The 17,338-nt window shown below is 47.3% G+C and overlaps 1 protein-coding gene across 3 annotated transcripts in view; it reads right to left on the minus strand.

Annotated features, from left to right (window-relative positions):
• ESRP2 (epithelial splicing regulatory protein 2) overlaps positions 1-11,884 on the minus strand; it is a 60,412-nt gene extending 48,528 nt beyond the window's left edge. For 2 of the 3 annotated variants that reach the window (XM_066637492.1, XM_066637491.1), the window contains exons 1-2: positions 11,744-11,884; positions 10,637-10,765 (exon numbers count right to left, since the gene is read on the minus strand). In XM_066637492.1, coding sequence (XP_066493589.1) covers positions 10,637-10,765; positions 11,744-11,881 — 267 coding nt within the window. In that variant the 5' untranslated portion in view covers positions 11,882-11,884. The remainder of the gene's footprint in view (positions 1-10,636; positions 10,766-11,743) is intronic. The other variant, XM_066637490.1, reaches the window with a different exon arrangement.
• Positions 11,885-17,338: the final 5,454 nt, after the last annotated feature.

Raw genomic sequence — 17,338 nt, forward strand, 5'->3', positions numbered from 1 at the left:
CAGCCTGATGGCACAAGATGGAGTTACCTGCAAACATGCTTCTCCTGCACTTCTGGTCACACACACCAAGTTCCAGCTCCTTCCCCGAAGACTGCGAGGAGGCCAAACACTTAAGACATCAGCTCAAACAAAAAGCTTGTCTTCACTTCAGAGTTTGGATTTGCACCCAACCTGAAGCATAGCAGCTGGAAAATGTGGCTTCATTGACCCAACCAGGACAGAAAGTATTCAGGTCACATTGAGCCAGCCTGGAGGCATCACACTGTCTGCCAATCAGAAGTGTCAAGGTTGAATATTTCTATCCCTTCTGTACCTGCAAACAACTCCAAGACCTGGGCAGACAGAGTTCCCACTGGGCTGGACACCAGCCTTGGCTCAGCCTATGAAACTCCCAGCTTAGGCCCTGATAGTGCTAATGAGAACTGTAGACCTGATGGGAACATTTGATGCTGAAGCTACATCTACCAGTGAAAGTCTACAGGGGCAGGGAGGAAATGAAGCCCTCCAGGCCACTGAGAAATGGACACCCCAGCCTGTCATGTTTGTGGGAAAGACATTTGGCAAAGTTGGCTTCATTTCCAACCAGAACTGCAGAGTCTCAGTCCTCCAGAAGAGTCGTTCAACAGCATTTTGCCCAGAGCAAATCAGCATTTCAAAACAGGAGTCAAGGAATCCAGCTGAATCAGCATTTCAGCTGCTCCGTGTCCTCTACTGCTGGCAGTGGGGAAAGGCACATGGAACAAACAGAAAGGGCAGCCCTGGCATTGGAAGAGAAGCACCACCACCACCAGCCCCCAAACACTTATCATAACCATCTTTGCAGGGCCCTTTCTTGAAGTGTGATAAGATCAGAATTGTTTGCAAGGCTATTAAGGAGGCACAAAGGAGCACACCAGTTCCAAGTCTCTGGTGGGGAGGGGGAGGGAAGGCTGCAGAACTGGTTTCCCATGAAACATAAAATCACCACCTGTTAAATCAGGCTGCAGGAATCAAATGGCTTCCGAGAAAAGCCTCAAACATCGAGCTGCTCTACTCCGGAAAAAAGGCAAGAAAGGACATGGCAGACTGCCGTGCAATCCCTTGCGCCGGCTCAGGAGGGTTGCAAATGTGCTGTAAGGCACGTTGCGCCTCCTCGGGAGCTGGCAAGGCCGGCACGCAGAGGCATGCCAGCCTGCGGAGGCTGACACAAGCCTCTGCGCCGATGGAGGCTCTGAGTCTTGCATTGGCTGAGGTCAGCTGACCAAGACTCTGGGGTGGGAGGGGAGGAGGCAGGAGGAAGGAGTTCCAGGGTGGGCAGCCCTGGGGATGCGTGGGGCTGGGACCCAGTAGTTATGCCGGATCCCAACCCTTGTTCCCGGGGGAGTTTGGAGCAGCTTCAAGCCACTCCACTCTCCTTTGAACTCGTGCCACCTCAGGAGGTGGTGCAAACCCGAGGAGACCCATAGGGGCCAGGGAGCCTTACCCAGAGTTCAGGGGGAAAGTTTCCCCTTACCTCTGGCTGAGCCACTTTGGGCCCCTCTTGGCTTGCCTGTTCCTGCACAAGATAGGATTCCACCCTTATAATATTAAATATAGTGGGGAGAGAGGTTCTTACCCCTCTCACATTAAACTACATCCGGGGTCACCCGCTTACGCCAACTACCAGGATGTCTAGGATGGACCAAAGAGAGAGTCGCAAGATGGAGCCCCCACAACTAATCAGGAAGAGAATCAAGGGCAACTTACTTATTTTTGGGTCTCCTCACCGCAGTACCACAAACCACACTACTCTGGCCAAGCAAAAAATCTCACATGGCAGAGAGAAGAGAGAGAAAAAGGAGGGTGTTAAATAGCCCCCCCCATCAGCTTAAATGCTCTGCAATAGCTTGTCCTTCACTGATTTGAAATCAGCACAAGAATATATTATCAGTGGCTCAAAATGTAACTCAGCAGCTACAGAATGTGAAATGGCAGGCAGACCGCAGATAACACTCAGCGCAAGACAATCCATTCCCCATTCAAACACTACACTTCTGACCATCAAGGAGGAAAGAAAAAAGCCTCCATATCAGGGCTGGTCCATCCGTAAGGCCAACTGAGGCCATTGCTTCAGGCAGCAGTTTGTAGGAGGCACCCACCTCCAGCAGCTCACTTGCCTCCATTGCTCCCCTTCCTTCCACTTCATGAACTGGGAGAGGCAGAGGGAGTCAGAACAGAAGAGAGAGCATGGAGGACAGTGGGGAGCTAGAGCATCTTCAGTACTCTAACCACCGCCGCCCCCCATGGCTAGTACCAGGTTATTTTGTGCCCTAGGCAAGACTAATTACTTGCACCTTCCCCAAATTGCCAACTTCAGTTTTCAAAAACAGATGTCTTGTTGAAATATATGAAAAACACAAAACTTGAAACTGTTAACTTGCAAGTATAAGTATAAAACTGTGCCCCTCCCTCAAAGGTCAGTACTGAGTCCCTCTAAGGAATGCACCCTGGGCAGTCGACTAGTTGGCCCAATGATAGCACCACCCAGCTGGCCACACTTTTTTTTGCTCTATCCCCCTTCATCCTTTTGCAATCCAGGGAGCAAGAGGAGCAGAGGCTGGCACACCACCAGGTATAGAGGTGAATGATTTGGCACACTGCTCACACTTAGCCAAAATGTTTAACTAGGCACCCTCCAAAGGGACAAACTGGGACAGTACTTTGGCAGGGACCAGAAAGGGACCGTTGGAATGTGCAAACATATGTCAGGACCGCTTTCCCTGGGCACATTTATGCAGAAAATCCACTGTCCTATTCCTGTTTTGACCAGTTCCATCTCAACTACTATGCCTTTCATTGTTGGCCAACAACCTACATGAAAGTCCAGTCTTAAAGCAGTCACATTTTATGAACAGTCCCATTGTAGGGAGGGTTTCAGCAAGCAGGTTTATCTGTATTGACTGCAGCAAGATGCAAAGCTCTTTGATTTTAAGAAAATAGTAGACGATCTTGCTGTTATCACAAAGCAGAGTACAGTACAAAGCTAGCTACTAGTACACAACCTTTTTGCAATTTCACCTTGAATATACGTATATTAGAACCCACTCTTTGAATTCTCTTGGCCCCATCTCCACTTACAAGACATATGGCACCTCTGAGCAAAAGGATGTGTTTTAACTAGCAATGCTCTGAGGTTCGACGCACAAGGCCAGAAGCACCAGCAGTTGCTTTTCCGGTATTACCATTTGTCCCCTGGTCACAGAGCCACCCCCAACACAGTCCTGTCATTCCAGCTTAGTTCTGCAAACATGAGGGGTGCACCACATTGCAGCTTCCTCCCTCCCAGGCTCAACACATTGCCTCTGCTTCTTAGGAAGACAACCACCCCCACCTCTGGCTCCATCGTTATCTATTCTGCCTTTGTGGCCAGCACCAGTGGATTCCTTGTTTTGTTTCTTTTTGGCAAGAGTCGCTAAGTTTGTCAATTCTAGAGGGAACTGGAAGACCAGCTAATTCCAGAGCAGAGACTTCAGCGAGAGCAGGTGGATGTGTGGAGCCTGGGCAACAATCCTCGGGATCAGCGCCAGAACGGTCCTAATGTGACCCTGTTTTTGTCCACAGGGACCCAGCTGGGCACGTGTTACATACTGTGCTGGTTACACACCAGTTCTTGTCACCTGTATGACAAGCAGGAACTAGTGCAGGCTTAAGTACCCCACACGACACGACTGCAGGTTGGGGTGGGGGTGGGAAGCAACCAAGCCACACTTCCAGTGATTGCGGACTAGAAAAAAATTGCATTAAAATTTGTGCTCAAATTCTCAACAGTTCAATAGGATTGGGGTGGGGAGCGTCTCAACGGCTTATCCACAAGAACCAGGAAGAAAGGCTCAAACTGGGCTGAGCTGCTGATAGGATCAACTAGGCCACCGGACCAGCGGCAGCACCCCATATACCAGGATGGAATGAGGCCACAGGAGAGGGGGAGTGTCCTAGTGCAGAGCTTCACAGGTGCTGGCACTTAACTGAGTCTACAGCTTCCAGTCCTGTTGGAGGCATCTTTTCCCATCACGTCTCCCCACCACCGAGACAGACATGTGCCTTTTGTACCTGGCCCAGAAGCTGCAATCTGCGGTAGCAGGGGCACAACCTCACAGAAGTAGTGATCATAATTATAGTCCTTTTTTAAAAAGATAAACAGCAAAGTGTACTTAGCTAAGCTGTTTCAGATGTCTCTGCTTTGCAAGACGCAGGACAAGATCTAACTTGCTGCCCAGATCTTACGTCTCAGAGCCATTTCCAAGCTGCCCAGAAGTTGCTCTGCAGCCTTAACCAGTCTTGCATGAAATCTAACTAAGGGGGAAAACAGCAGCAGCAGCAAAAATCAAAAATACCCAAGCCACACCCAATGGGGTGTGTGTGTGTGTGTGTGTGTGTGCGCGCGCGCGCATGCGCGCACAGGAATCATTTTTTCCTTCCTTGGCTCAAAATTAAGATGAAGGAGAATTCAGTTTGGGAGAAAAACACCACAACCCCAGGTGACACTGCAGGCAGAGGCTGCTCGGGGGACTGATCGTGGGCACTGGGAGAAGTGGCAACACAAACCTGTTTTACTGCCTAAGCAAGTTTCTCCCACAAGCACCCTCCGAGCGATTTCAAGAAGATAGGCAGAACCAGTTCCATACGTTCCACAAAGCTAGACTATTGTATTTTTCCATTTGACTTCAGTTTGTCTAACTGCCACTCCAAAAAAAAAATGAGACTACAAGCAGCACACTTGTATGTTGCATGTTAAAAACTCTCCTCTCCCCTTGCACCAACACATTAACTGCAGTACACAAGCAAGTGTGTGTATTTCCTCCCATTCCATTTCTATCCCACCCTTCGTCCAAGGAACTTGGGGCAGCGCACATAGTTCCTCCTCCCCCTTTTTATTCTCACAAGGCAGGAGGAGTTGAGAGAGCAAGTGTGACTGGCCTGCCCAAGATCATGCAAAGATTTTCAGGACTGAGCAGGATCTGAACTCAGACCGACTCAGTAGTTGAATCACATAGTTGCAGTTCCTCCCCTATTGGTTTCAAATAAGTTTGTACCAGAGGAAGGAAGAGAAAGGGAGACAGTGGTGGAAGAAAGAGGGAGGAAAAGAGAGCCTGAAGGAGGAGAGAAGAGGAAGAAAGGCCCAAGGCAGGACTCGTGAATAAAAAAATACGTCTGGATGTTTAAATCTTGCTTGTGGTACCTCAACCACTATAAGACAGTAACAAAAGCCAGCCTTAGGCTGCAATCCTACACACACTTTCATGGGAGGAAGCCCCATGGCCTATGAGAAGGGAGTAAATTGTCCCTAGGCATGGGGTCAAAAAGGGGACCTGGAAGCCAAAGGAGAGCAGCCAGAAATTTCCCCCGATAAAATGTTCGCATATTTTGTGTGAAGACTGGCATTCACGCTTTGGGTACGCCGACATAGTTTTATATATAATAATTGATAGAGATTATGATCCAATTGAGAAGGGAAGGGGTCCAAAAGAAATGCTGTATCCCTTGACAAAATTCCTCTCTAAGGCCCTGAAACGCCCCACAAAATGCAATGGGATTTACTCCAGAATAATCATGCATATAGTTGTACTGTTAGGCTGGCAATCCAAAAGATACATTGTGCTGGCTCTCCAATTCTGTAGAAGCTCAGAACACCCCCATACTGGGGGGGGGGAGGAGAGAGAGAGACAGACAGACAACACATATAGTATACTGGACACAGAATTCAATTTTGTGACAAATGTCAGCATTTAGCACAAGATTCTAGCCCTCATGGCTACTGGTCAATTTGTCTACCTCCTAGACTGCACATGTTATTTTGATCTGCATAGTTTAAACAGGTTGAGCCAAGTTTAAACAGGTTGAGCCTTGGCTCAACGATCTCCGACACTCATTCTCTCGATACCGAGCTAAACAAGCGCATCGGTAAAGCAGCTACCACGTTTTCCAGACTCACAAAGAGAGTCTGGTCCAACAAGAAGCTGACGGAACATACCAAGATCCAGGTCTACAGAGCTTGCGTCCTGAGTACACTTCTGTACTGCAGCGAGTCATGGACTCTTCGCTCACAACAGGAGAGGAAACTGAGCGCTTTCCACATGCGCTGCCTCCGACGCATCCTCGGCATCACCTGGCAGGACAAAGTTCCAAACAACACAATCCTGGAACGTGCTGGAATCCCTAGCATGTATTCACTGCTGAAACAGAGACGCCTGCGTTGGCTTGGTCATGTCGTGAGAATGGATGATGGCCGGATCCCAAAGGATCTCCTCTATGGAGAACTCGTGCAAGGAAAGCGCCCTACAGGTAGACCACAGCTGCGATACAAGGACATCTGCAAGAGGGATCTGAAGGCCTTAGGGATGGACCTCAACAAGTGGGAAACCCTGGCCTCTGAGCGGCCCGCTTGGAGGCAGGCTGTGTAGCATGGCCTTTCCCAGTTTGAAGAGACACTTGGCCAACAGTCTGAGGCTAAGAGGCAAAGAAGGAAGGCCCATAGCCAGGGAGACAGACCAGGGACAGACTGCACTTGCTCCCGGTGTGGAAGGGATTGTCACTCCCGGATTGGCCTTTTCAGTCACACTAGACGCTGTGCCAGAACCACCTTTCAGAGCGCGATACCATAGTCTTTCGAGACTGAAGGTTGCCAATACAATACAAAACAGGTTGCAGAAGTCAACCATCCTCAGTGTTCAGTTTGGATTACCTCGTTACAGAATATTACTGGGTTCAGGGGGTGGATGGGACAGTGCAGGGAACACACAGCATAGCATACAAATCAGAGGCCGGGAACCCAAGCGCCCCCGAAGGGAGTTCCAGAAACAAGACTAAGGAACACAGAAAGAGATGATCTTAGTTGCAAGGGAAGTGAAGCAGGGGTGGCATGACCCGGAACACCATCTGATGCTGTCTTGGGTCCACCACTGCTGTACTACCAAAAAAAAAAAACCATTAAAAATCAAAATTCTTACCATATTCCTCATCATTCCCATGAAACCCAAAAGTGCATGACTTCCAGTTCCATTTACAGGAACAGCATGAATGCAATGCTTCAGGAGCATGGCAGGGGTGTGTGATCTGCTTCTTCATGCAAGTGAGATCATCGCAGTTTGCATTAGTGACAGCAGACAGGGCAAAAGGCATCCCCAAATCCACCATCCCCTCTGGCCCTTCACAATCCGCTGCTGATGTAACCTGCTTCAGGTGACCTCATGGATAGGCCAGCCATAATGTAATAGGCCAGACTTTTCCTGTTCCTCTAAACCACATACTGGCGCTAAGTAGGGCATCCTTTAAGCCAGCGATCTTCAACCTTTTTCATCTCACGGCACACTGACAAGGTGCTAAAATTGTCAAGGCACACTGTCAGATTTTTGACAAGTGACAAGGCACACCATACTGACAGAGGGGGCTCACATCCCCTACTGGCCCTACTAATAAATCGCCTTCCCCCAAATTCCTGTGGTGCACTTGTGGACCACTTGCGGCACACCAGTATGCCACAGCACAGTGGTTGAAAATGGCTGCTTTAAACCCTGGAACAGATTTTTTTAAACACTGGGAATCAGCCCAGGAATGCATGAAGTCACACCACCCAGGAAATGCTTTTCCTGCACCCACATTTTAGGCTTTCGGGCTTGATATATACAACCTGCCCAGGATCCCTAACCTCCATCACTGGAAGACTAACACTGGAGATTCACCAGTGACTCTAGAAGGGAAAACAAGATGAGGGATAAAAGCACAAGAGTCCGTGGGAGGAGGGGTAGGGAGGAGGAACAGCAATTGTGACTTGAATGAAAAAAATTCATTCAATTCTTAAAAATTGCTCTCTCATCTTTCTCAAACAAAACAAACTGTGACCAGGCAGAAGACCTGGCAATTGCATGCAGCTCTGTTATGATTTTTTTTAAAAATTGTTCCTTCTTATTTTTCACCTGACTGTTATAATAAATACAAACCTTCGCATTTGTATAGCGTTTTCTGAGGGCTCCAAGCACTTCACTTGCTGGAATTTTGACAATAACCCTGTAAAAGGCAAGTATGATTGAGCCCATATTGCAGATGGAGCAGACTGAGGCCAAGGAGGACCGACTTGTGTTAAGGTCATGACAAGTCATGACAGATCTAAGCCTTCAACTGTGGAAGTTCCGACTCACAGCTTACACTGCAGCAGTTTGAAAAGGGCTCTGCAGAGCTGTATAGCTGAACAAACAGCCTGGGGATTAATTAATTAATCAATTAATTAAGCAGCAGTGGCTACCATTGTGAGGATAACAGGAGGTATATGGTGGCTGGAGCAATCTACAGCTCTGGGCCCACTGCAAATCTTCAGGAGTCTCCAGGCCAGCCCATGGCGCCCTGCCCACCACCTTGGCCTGGCATTTATCCTCCTCTAAGCCAGAGGAGTCTGTGCTACTAACAGGCCACAGATGTGGATCCCAGGAGCATCTCCTGGGTGAGGAGCCTCATCCTCCAGCTCATTCACACTCAGCAGCTTCAGGACTCAAGCCCTGGTTTTCAGATGTGGAGGTTTCCAAGTCGAAATCCCACAGAGCACATCCAGAAGAACTTTGCGCAGATCACTCCCTGCCTAACCTCCCTTGCGGGGCTGCGACAAGAATAAGGTCAAAATAGATCGGTAAATTTAGCGGGAGAAACGAGGTGCCACTTCACTCTTGATATTGAGTGCACTGGTGCACAGTCAAATAGTTATGCCACCTTTCCTCCAAGGAGCGCAGAGCTTCACACACAGTAATCTCTCCCCCCCCACACACACACACTTACTGCTTTCAAGCCAGGCTGAAAGTCACCCACTGTGCTTGACATCTGAACTCAAACCTCTCTATCCCCAATCCAACACTCTGTCGGAAACATGGCACACTTGTGCATCATCATCATCATCACCACCTCCTCCTTTCAAATACTCCTCCTTCCTGAAGCGTCTGTGGCAAGAGACTCTCATGGGACACTCCACACATTGGGTTCTCTTTTACCTCAAGTTACCAGCTACTTTCCCCTCATCCTACTGCTCTAAGGCAAACCAGCTCAGCCTGCTAGCCGAGTCATGTGCACATACCGTCCTTTTAACAAGTACCTGCCCACTGACTAACATCCTTTTTTAGCATATTCAAAAGACAATGTTCTGTGTTCACTTTGTCTGAAAACTGTCAGGGGCCATATTTAAAAGGCTCTGGACAGTGGCTTTTTATCATGTGAGAAAGAGACAGGTTCAGACTATCCCCAAGGCTTACTGAGCCAGCTGCTTCAGGTAGAAGATCGTTCTGGGAAGAGTGCCCACTGCCTGCCTATCTCTGCAACTCCTCCTCCTCCTCCCTGAATTCAAAACACAAAGAAGGAAATGGAGCAGAAGTGTGGAGGAGAAAGTAAGCTTGAGACCATCTAGCCCACCTCTCTCCTTTCCTGCACTGTTTTGGCTCAGGCACTGGGAGGGGAGGTCTTAGGCCAGCCTTGGGAAGAGAGACTGAACATCCTCTTCCATCTTTTATGGTATGGTAGACAGGGAATTGAGAAAACTGCAAACTGTCACACCACCAACTGCTAAGCTCTCCCCTAAAAAGAGGGCTAAACAAACAGCACAAATATTCACCACCATTTTAGAAGATGACAGAGCTACTAAACATGCTTCTTAACTTCAGCCAAGACCCATCCCAGGTTGACCACAACGCTGGAGAGCTTTGCGTCACGCAAATATCACCTTAGAAGGTTTTCAACCACCTACGAACTTTCAGGTTGCCCCAACATATGCATGTTCCTTGCTGGACTGAGTGCACTGTCAGATGAATTGGCCAAACAAGACCACACAGAAGGGCAATGAAGATTACACATGTATAGTGGATTTGAGAGTTCAAAGCACATCAGTTCAAAGCATATCGTTATTTGGTGAATTCAAGGCAGAGGTGAAGACATTTTAAACACAGAAGCCACCGTGCAATGGCCATAAATCAGAAAGTGGCAATGCTGAAGGCACACCACTGCCCAACACAATGCAACTCACATGTGGCACGCAGAGGCCCCTCCTTCCCACCCAATCTTCTGAAATCAGATGCCCTGCATCTCCAGAATTTGCTACAGGGCTCTGTCATGTTCTTCAGCGCTCCCTAGCAGTTATTTTTCCTGGTATGGCGGATCTGAGTGTGTTACTGTGGATAATTTAGTGTTGGTTAGTTAATGTCTACAGATATTTAACCCAAGAATTGTTTCTTTGACTGTTGACACTTACTAAATTTCTGTGTTAAATATGTAAAATATGTATAACACTATATTTGTTTTATACACACTGTATTAATGGTTCTGCCTTTTACAGAAAAAAAAACACCATTTGAATCAGACTCCTTGGCTCACAGTTCACACCCCTGGTTACTCATATGACACTAGCTCTAAGTACCACTGTCTGTTGTGACTAAACCTCAGTGACTTCATTCAGGGACCACCCCAAATGGCCATTCTGCAGGATAAGCCTTCCTCGCTTGCTGTATCGCCGCTGGGAGGAACAGGTCCTCACCCCACCCCACCCCGCCACTGCCACCATGATTTCAAAGCGAAAGTCAAAAGCAAGCCTGTTTGTCTTGTTGCATCACTTGGAATTCTGCTCTCTGCATTAACCCTTAGCTGCCCTTACCTGTTGGAGAACCCGATCCAGCGGTTCAGCCTTGCTCAGTCCCTCAGGGGTTAAGCCTGTCACCTCTCGACATTGGTCGCTCAGCTCCAAGTTGTCGGCCTTCACCAAACATTTGTGCAGTGTCCCTACCTGAAAATATTTAACAGAGTGGGAAGGGATGTGGGGGGGGGGGAGGAAAATAAAGTCAGAAACTAGAAGAGTATGTTGGTTTTTTAAAAGAACCTTGAAACACAGGAGGATTCCCACTGCTACAATTTAGAGAATGCAGCCTGTTGCTTGTTTAAAGGATGCATTGATTGATTTCACAAGATCTTTTTTGTTTGGCAGAGCCTCTTCTCCAGGGGAGGAGCTGCCCCTCAACGTAAAGGGACTTGGTCACACAATTCTTATACAATCCTGATGACAAGCTTTGGTTTAACACATCAGAATGAGACACTTCCATGGGAAGACAAAAATCAGGTGGCACATTTATGGATCAGGCATGCTTTCAACCATAGACGTGCTCCGTTGTGATTGTTTTTAAATACAAGAGTTCCCTTCGCAGAAAAAGGTTAAATTTAGACTTGAATGAGCTGCTCTTATCACAGAGAGAAGCTGCTCCCGTCCTCCCCAGGACTCAATTCCCCAATAAAGCCAGAGGTCCCAGAAGCAGCATGCAGGCCTGATTTTTAAAATGAAACAAAAAACCCACCAAACATCCCAAATTAGGAAAAGTCTCGACTTCTAGAAGAAGCAAAAGCCATTGGAAGCCTTCGGGATGGGAGTTGGAATGGGGATGAGTGGGTGGAAGTCATGTTTTTGGGATCTTCTTTTCATCCCCTCCCTGCGCCAGTTTCAAGATTTCAGAAATAAGCAAGTCTCTTCCTCTGAGCCTGGGCAGACTTCTTCACTTCTCTCCCTGCTTCCCCAAGGTTTCCCTGGGGGAAGGACAATCCTCTGGGGACAAGGAGGATCTTTCAGCACAATCGTGTGCATGTTTACTGGGCAATCAGTCCCATGGAGCTGGGACAGGGTGAAGGCGGATTTGCTCGGAAGTAAGCAGGGAGAGAATGGCATTTGTTTTGTGCAGGTCACCCAAGAGTCTACCAAGTGTCTGGATAGCCATACCTTCTTGCTGTGTAGGTCCACAACTTGCCACACCAAGAGAATTAGTTCCCTCTCATCGGAACCCAGCTTAGCCCCATATGCGCCAGCTGTCGCCCCAAACAAGACAACCACAGAGTCACTGTGCGAAGAAGCCGTCATGACCACAGGGAGAAGCAGCTACAATCAGAAGCAACAGATAAAAACAAAAAGAGAGAGAGAGAACAAAAAATAAGGCAGAAGGAGGAAAGAGAGAGGGATCCGCACACAAAAACCCCACAAATAAGAAGTTCACCCCCTTTCCTCCAGGTGATCAAGGTGGAGACAAATAAAAAGGACAATATGGGAAGACCCAGAAGGGGGAGGGGAAGAAGGGAGCTGAGACCTCAGATTCCAGCTAAGGAGAGGAAGTTTCGCAGCTTGTACCTGCTCTGGGTGATCTCGCCCTGCCTCTGATTGGGAGATGCAATTAACAAGCTGCAGGTATCTCTCCCTCTGACATCATGGCAGGAACTCAGCCTTGCTTTGGAGGAAGGATAAATCCACACACTCCTCTCTCTCTTTCCTCCTCTTCTCCTTTCCCAAGTTACCTGCCCATGAGTGAGACCATGTGACCCTAGTCAGCCTCCCAACGGGCAAAAGCCATTGGGCCCTTGCAAAAGGTGTAGGAGGGACCTGGAGCAAGATCAACGCCTGCTGGAGCCTACCTGATTGGGGGCTTAGGGTTGGTGAGCCAGGGAGGGAGAGAGAGAGAGAGAGAGAGAGATCAGGGGGGAGAGGAGATCAACTCCTCCTTCTCTTCCCCAGTTTTAACTCTACTGCAGGAAGTGCCTTAACCTGCTTTCAGGGTGTTTCTTTCCTTCTCCTTCCCTTCCCTTCCAGGAGTCCTTTATCAGGAACTTCCTTTATCAGGAATGTTACAGTTGCAGCATTTCTTCTCAAGCCAGGCGGGCCTCCCAGGCTACAGGCAGTTGTCAGACTTAACAGGCTGAAGCCCTCTGCAAAGCAGTTCTCCTCTCCCAGGTTACCTGCTCATTTTTGCCACCTGGATGCAAATCCCCTTCTTTGGAATCCTTTCATTGTTTAAAGCTGCCCCTCACACACTCCAGATCAGAACACAAAGAGTCTGGTGACACCTTGCAGACTTACCCCTTAATTTCAGCATCAGCTTTTGTGTGCTGTCTGTAGGCCCCAAAGGATTACGCTGAAATAAATGGTAAGTCTTTGGGGTGTCACAACATTTGTGGGGTTGGGGTTTGGGCTGCTGGAGCTCAAAAAGGCGACCCTTCAGGAGGGCTCTCTTTGTGATTTGCCATCTGCCCTGTTTTGAAAATTCATTCTTAATACATTCTGAAAAAGCTTCTGCTGAAATCAGTGGGCTATTCCAGTGATGGCAAACCTATGACACGTATGTCAAAGGTAACACACCACAGCATTTTGGGTGACACACCAGCATTTGCCAACACCTAACAGCTGAGTTTGTTTTACTTGTATTTCATTTTTGGAATTATTTGACTTTCCTTTATATCATGCATGGCAACACACAGGACTGGACTATATCTTTTAAATAAATGACACAGCAGCAGAGTTAAGTGAGGCATTTTCCAAATTTCTGACACACTGAACCCAAAAAGTTCACCATCACTGGGCTAGTCCTTTAAGGTGCCACAAGGTACTTTGCCTTTCTGGCTGCAGAAAACAAGCACTGCTGGCTTCCCCTCTGGAAGTTATAGCTACCCGCACAGTTCAGCCCTATGCAGAATTAAATCAATCCTGTTGCTTCTGAGTGAATGCACACAGCATCAGGCCACAAGTGGCAACCCTATGCTTGTCTGCAGCTGGATATTCTATGTGAATAATCCTATGTTGTATCGATTGTTTTGATTAGTGTTGCCTCCTTTGATACTCTATATGTGTTTGTAACCTGTCTTAGGTCCTGTGGGAAAAAGGTGGCCTACCAGATTTGTGAAATAATGATTTACTTGGAAGCACGTCCCACTGCATTGGATGCATCTTCCTCCCCAATAGGTGTGAAGTTTTGCTCGGAAGTAAGCCATTAATTAATGTTTTCAGTTAAGGCACATAGGATTGCAGCTGTAGCTAGAATTCAGCCCTGCTGAACTACACTTACTCCCAAGTAAGGCTGCATGCTGTGCCAGGGAGCCAGCCTCATTGAACAGTGAGACTTCAGAGTAACAACTAACATGGTTAGTGCAGCAGGCTAAGGGACTGAGCTGTGAATCAGAACTTTCCTTGCCTTCTGAATAGGAACTTGCTAAGTGGCCTGCACAAGACACTCTCTCTTCCCCACCTGCAATACAGGGATAATACTTCCCTTACAGGGTTGTAATAAGGACAACACCAAGACAATGTATGTGAAGTGCTTATGTACGGAAACGCTATTATCTTCAACTGTACAAATGTATAGGGTTGCAGTCATTGACATTTGCCCCTGCACAATCACTCACTATACAGAATGTAAAATCCATTTGGTAATACCAAAACAGCTGTAAGCTGACCCCCCCCCCCCCAGATGCCCCAAGACATATTGACTTCAGTGGAAATCACTGCACAGGCTTGAAAATATGCAGGCCAAAGACTGTTGTATATCACATACACCATGATACGTCTACATAAACGTCATTATTCATTATTTTGTGCATTTATTAATCTCTTTTCATCTGGATAAGTCCACAAACAACCTATGATAAATAAATAAGCAAAAAAAAATGCATGCATTAATCGGCAGGAGCTTTGTAAGAGGGAACTTCAGCAGATGTAGCTATTCTTACTCCTACCTGATATGCTGCACCTGCTGAAATTCCCCTCCCTTCACAACTATAAATACTTTATTTGGTCACCTTAAAACTCATATCTCTAGCTGCTCAGTTGATCATGTTAGCAGGTCAGTACAAAAATGGCTTATCCTGCTTCATTCCTACAGCACAGAAATGCTATGCTAAAATCAGTAGGAGAAGTTTGCGAACAGGAAGTGGCTGTCCGCTGAGTCAGGCTCTTGGTTCATCTAGGTAAGCATTGACTGGCAATGGATCTCTGGGGACTACTGGCCCTCACAGGAGATGCTACCCACAGTTGAACCTGGGTCCTTTCTGCAGGCAAAGCATGACCTGATGACCTGCTTGTTGCTGCAGAGCAAACTGCTATCTAAGGAATAGCTACAAAGCTCAAAAGTTGGCAATCCTGCTAATTATAGTTGTATGGAAAGCTGCTAGGGGCTGCTCAGTGGTGTATTCTGCATATGGTCTAGTTCAGTGGTTCCCAAACTGTGGCTTGGGACCCACCAGTGGGTCACAACCTGATTTCTGGTGAATTGTGAAGCTGACAGCTGACAAGGAAAATGAATTGAGCCCTATGGAAAGGGGAACAAAGCAGCATGTGTGTGTATACATGCAAGTAGGTGAACATCCCTCAGTCCACTTTGAATGGGAATGCAATACCACCAGAATGGTCCAGCTCCAACAAACATGGAGCTCAATAAATGCTTCAGAAAGTGACCCACCCCCCTCACCATAGTAAAAAGGATAAAACTTAGAGGCTTGAGCAGCTGGAAAAGTGAATTTTTTAAATGCCTCTTAAAGTTAAGTGGGTCCCGATAGAGTGTCATTTTTAAAAGTGGAGCCTGGTGCTAAAATGTTTGGGAACCACTGGTCTAGGTTTGACCACAGACATAGAAGGGCTTCCCACCTGAAATCAAAACCCTGGTGGCAAAAATAAAATGCCTGTTTCTTATTCATTCCAGGAGTAGTTATAAGGTTGCTTTTTTTTTTTTCTTGGTAGGGTTCCTATGTTTTTAAAACTGCAGTAAGAAGAAATGTAGTTGGTGAATCTTTTCCTGAATATGAAGTGATAGGGAACCTTTGTCAGTCATGCAACTGATAAAGACGCAGGAGCCCTGGAAGAAAAAATGGTTGGCAATCATGGTGACCCATTATGTCCACCTCTTTTTATTATGTGATGCCCCTGGTATTGTTGTGAGAATGGATGATGGCCAGATCCCAAAGGATCTCCTCTACGGAGAACTCGTGCAAGGAAAGCGCCCTACAGGTAGACCACAGCTGCGGTACAAGGACATCTGCAAGAGGGATCTGAAGGCCTTAGGAGTGAACCTCAACAGGTGGGAAACCCTGGCCTCTGAGCGGCCCGCTTGGAGGCAGGCTGTGCAGCATGGCCTTTCCCAGTTTGAAGAGACACTTGGCCAACAGTCTGAGGCTAAGAGGTAAAGAAGGAAGGCCCATAGCCAGGGAGACAGACCAGGGACAGACTGCACTTGCTCCCAGTGTGGAAGGGATTGTCACTCCTGAATCAGCCTTTTCAGCCACACTAGACGCTGTTCCAGAACCACCTTTCAGAGCGCGATACCATAGTCTTTCGAGACTGAAGGTTGCCTACTACTGCCTTCTACACAGTGATGCCCCTGGTATCGTGTGCAGCTACATGTGCTGCCTGGAGCTCCATGATGGAAGAAAAAACTACAAATAGGGTTGCCAGATAGGAGGGCTATTTGAAGCTGTCTAGGTGAGCTGCTGGATTTCAGGTTTTCAGCCCAGACTCAGGTTTTGAAGTGTCACCTCCCTGCCCTTCAAAATGTGGAATGTGCATTGTTCCACCTCTTCCCATTGTCCTGGAAGGAGAGGAGGCAGAAATGGAGTGGCTGTAACAATATTATTTTGAAAAAAATTATCTACAAAGAATTTTGGTCGTCAATCTGAAAAATATTTCAATATTTTGAAAATTTGTTCTAAAAAACAACAAAACAGGATTTTCCCTCTGCCTCCAGTTCTCCTAGTTTTTGCTGCAGAGCTGAATGTGCAACTGTGTGACATCACCAAGCCCTGCCTTATAACATCACCACCCTGTGTCTCCTGAATTTCCAGTTTAGGGATGCATTCAACCTGACAACCTTAGATAAAAATGTTATAAATATATAGAGATGGCTTCAAAATGGGATAAAACAAATGAAGAGCAAGGTGTTATTGATGCACATTACTCTTAACCATGATCACAAAAGGGAACCTCCAGATTCAGGTGCAGTTTACCTCTGAGTTTTATTGCAATCAATGGGGCAAACGTTGTGGGAAAGTGCTTGACCTTTGGCCCTTGCTTTCAGCCTCTGCCTAGCCATAGTGAGAAAAAGATATAGTGGAGACTTGCTGTGATTTAAGAGGCTCTTGGAAAATCTAACAACATATGAAATGCTCTTTTAGGAGTTTGTAGGGACAGCATCACAGATGGGGCCTGGTTAGAGACATGCCAAGGGTGGACCCTGCCACACCCCAGAAACTAGTAGGGTGTGCCTACTGCCACCCCCCATCGCCTGCGAAGCATCCCCTTAAACTTATGGATCAATGAGGGATGATGTGGCAGGTGTAGCAAACTGTTCTCCTTCCTCTGTCTTATTTTAACATTTGTGGATGCCCCACCCAGACATCAGGGACTGGGGCATCCAGGAATTTTGAAATGACACACAGGAAAAAGGAGGATTCTTTGTTGCTGCCCCCCCCCATTGCCTGGTATGCCAGGTGAACACTTATGGGGGGGTGTCACAGCAACTGTAGCAGTGGCCTGAAAGAAGACTTTTTGCCGTCTCCTGCCTACTTT

Source organism: Tiliqua scincoides, chromosome 9 (genome assembly GCF_035046505.1).
Source record: "Tiliqua scincoides isolate rTilSci1 chromosome 9, rTilSci1.hap2, whole genome shotgun sequence".
Classification (NCBI taxonomy): Eukaryota; Metazoa; Chordata; class Lepidosauria; order Squamata; family Scincidae; genus Tiliqua; species Tiliqua scincoides.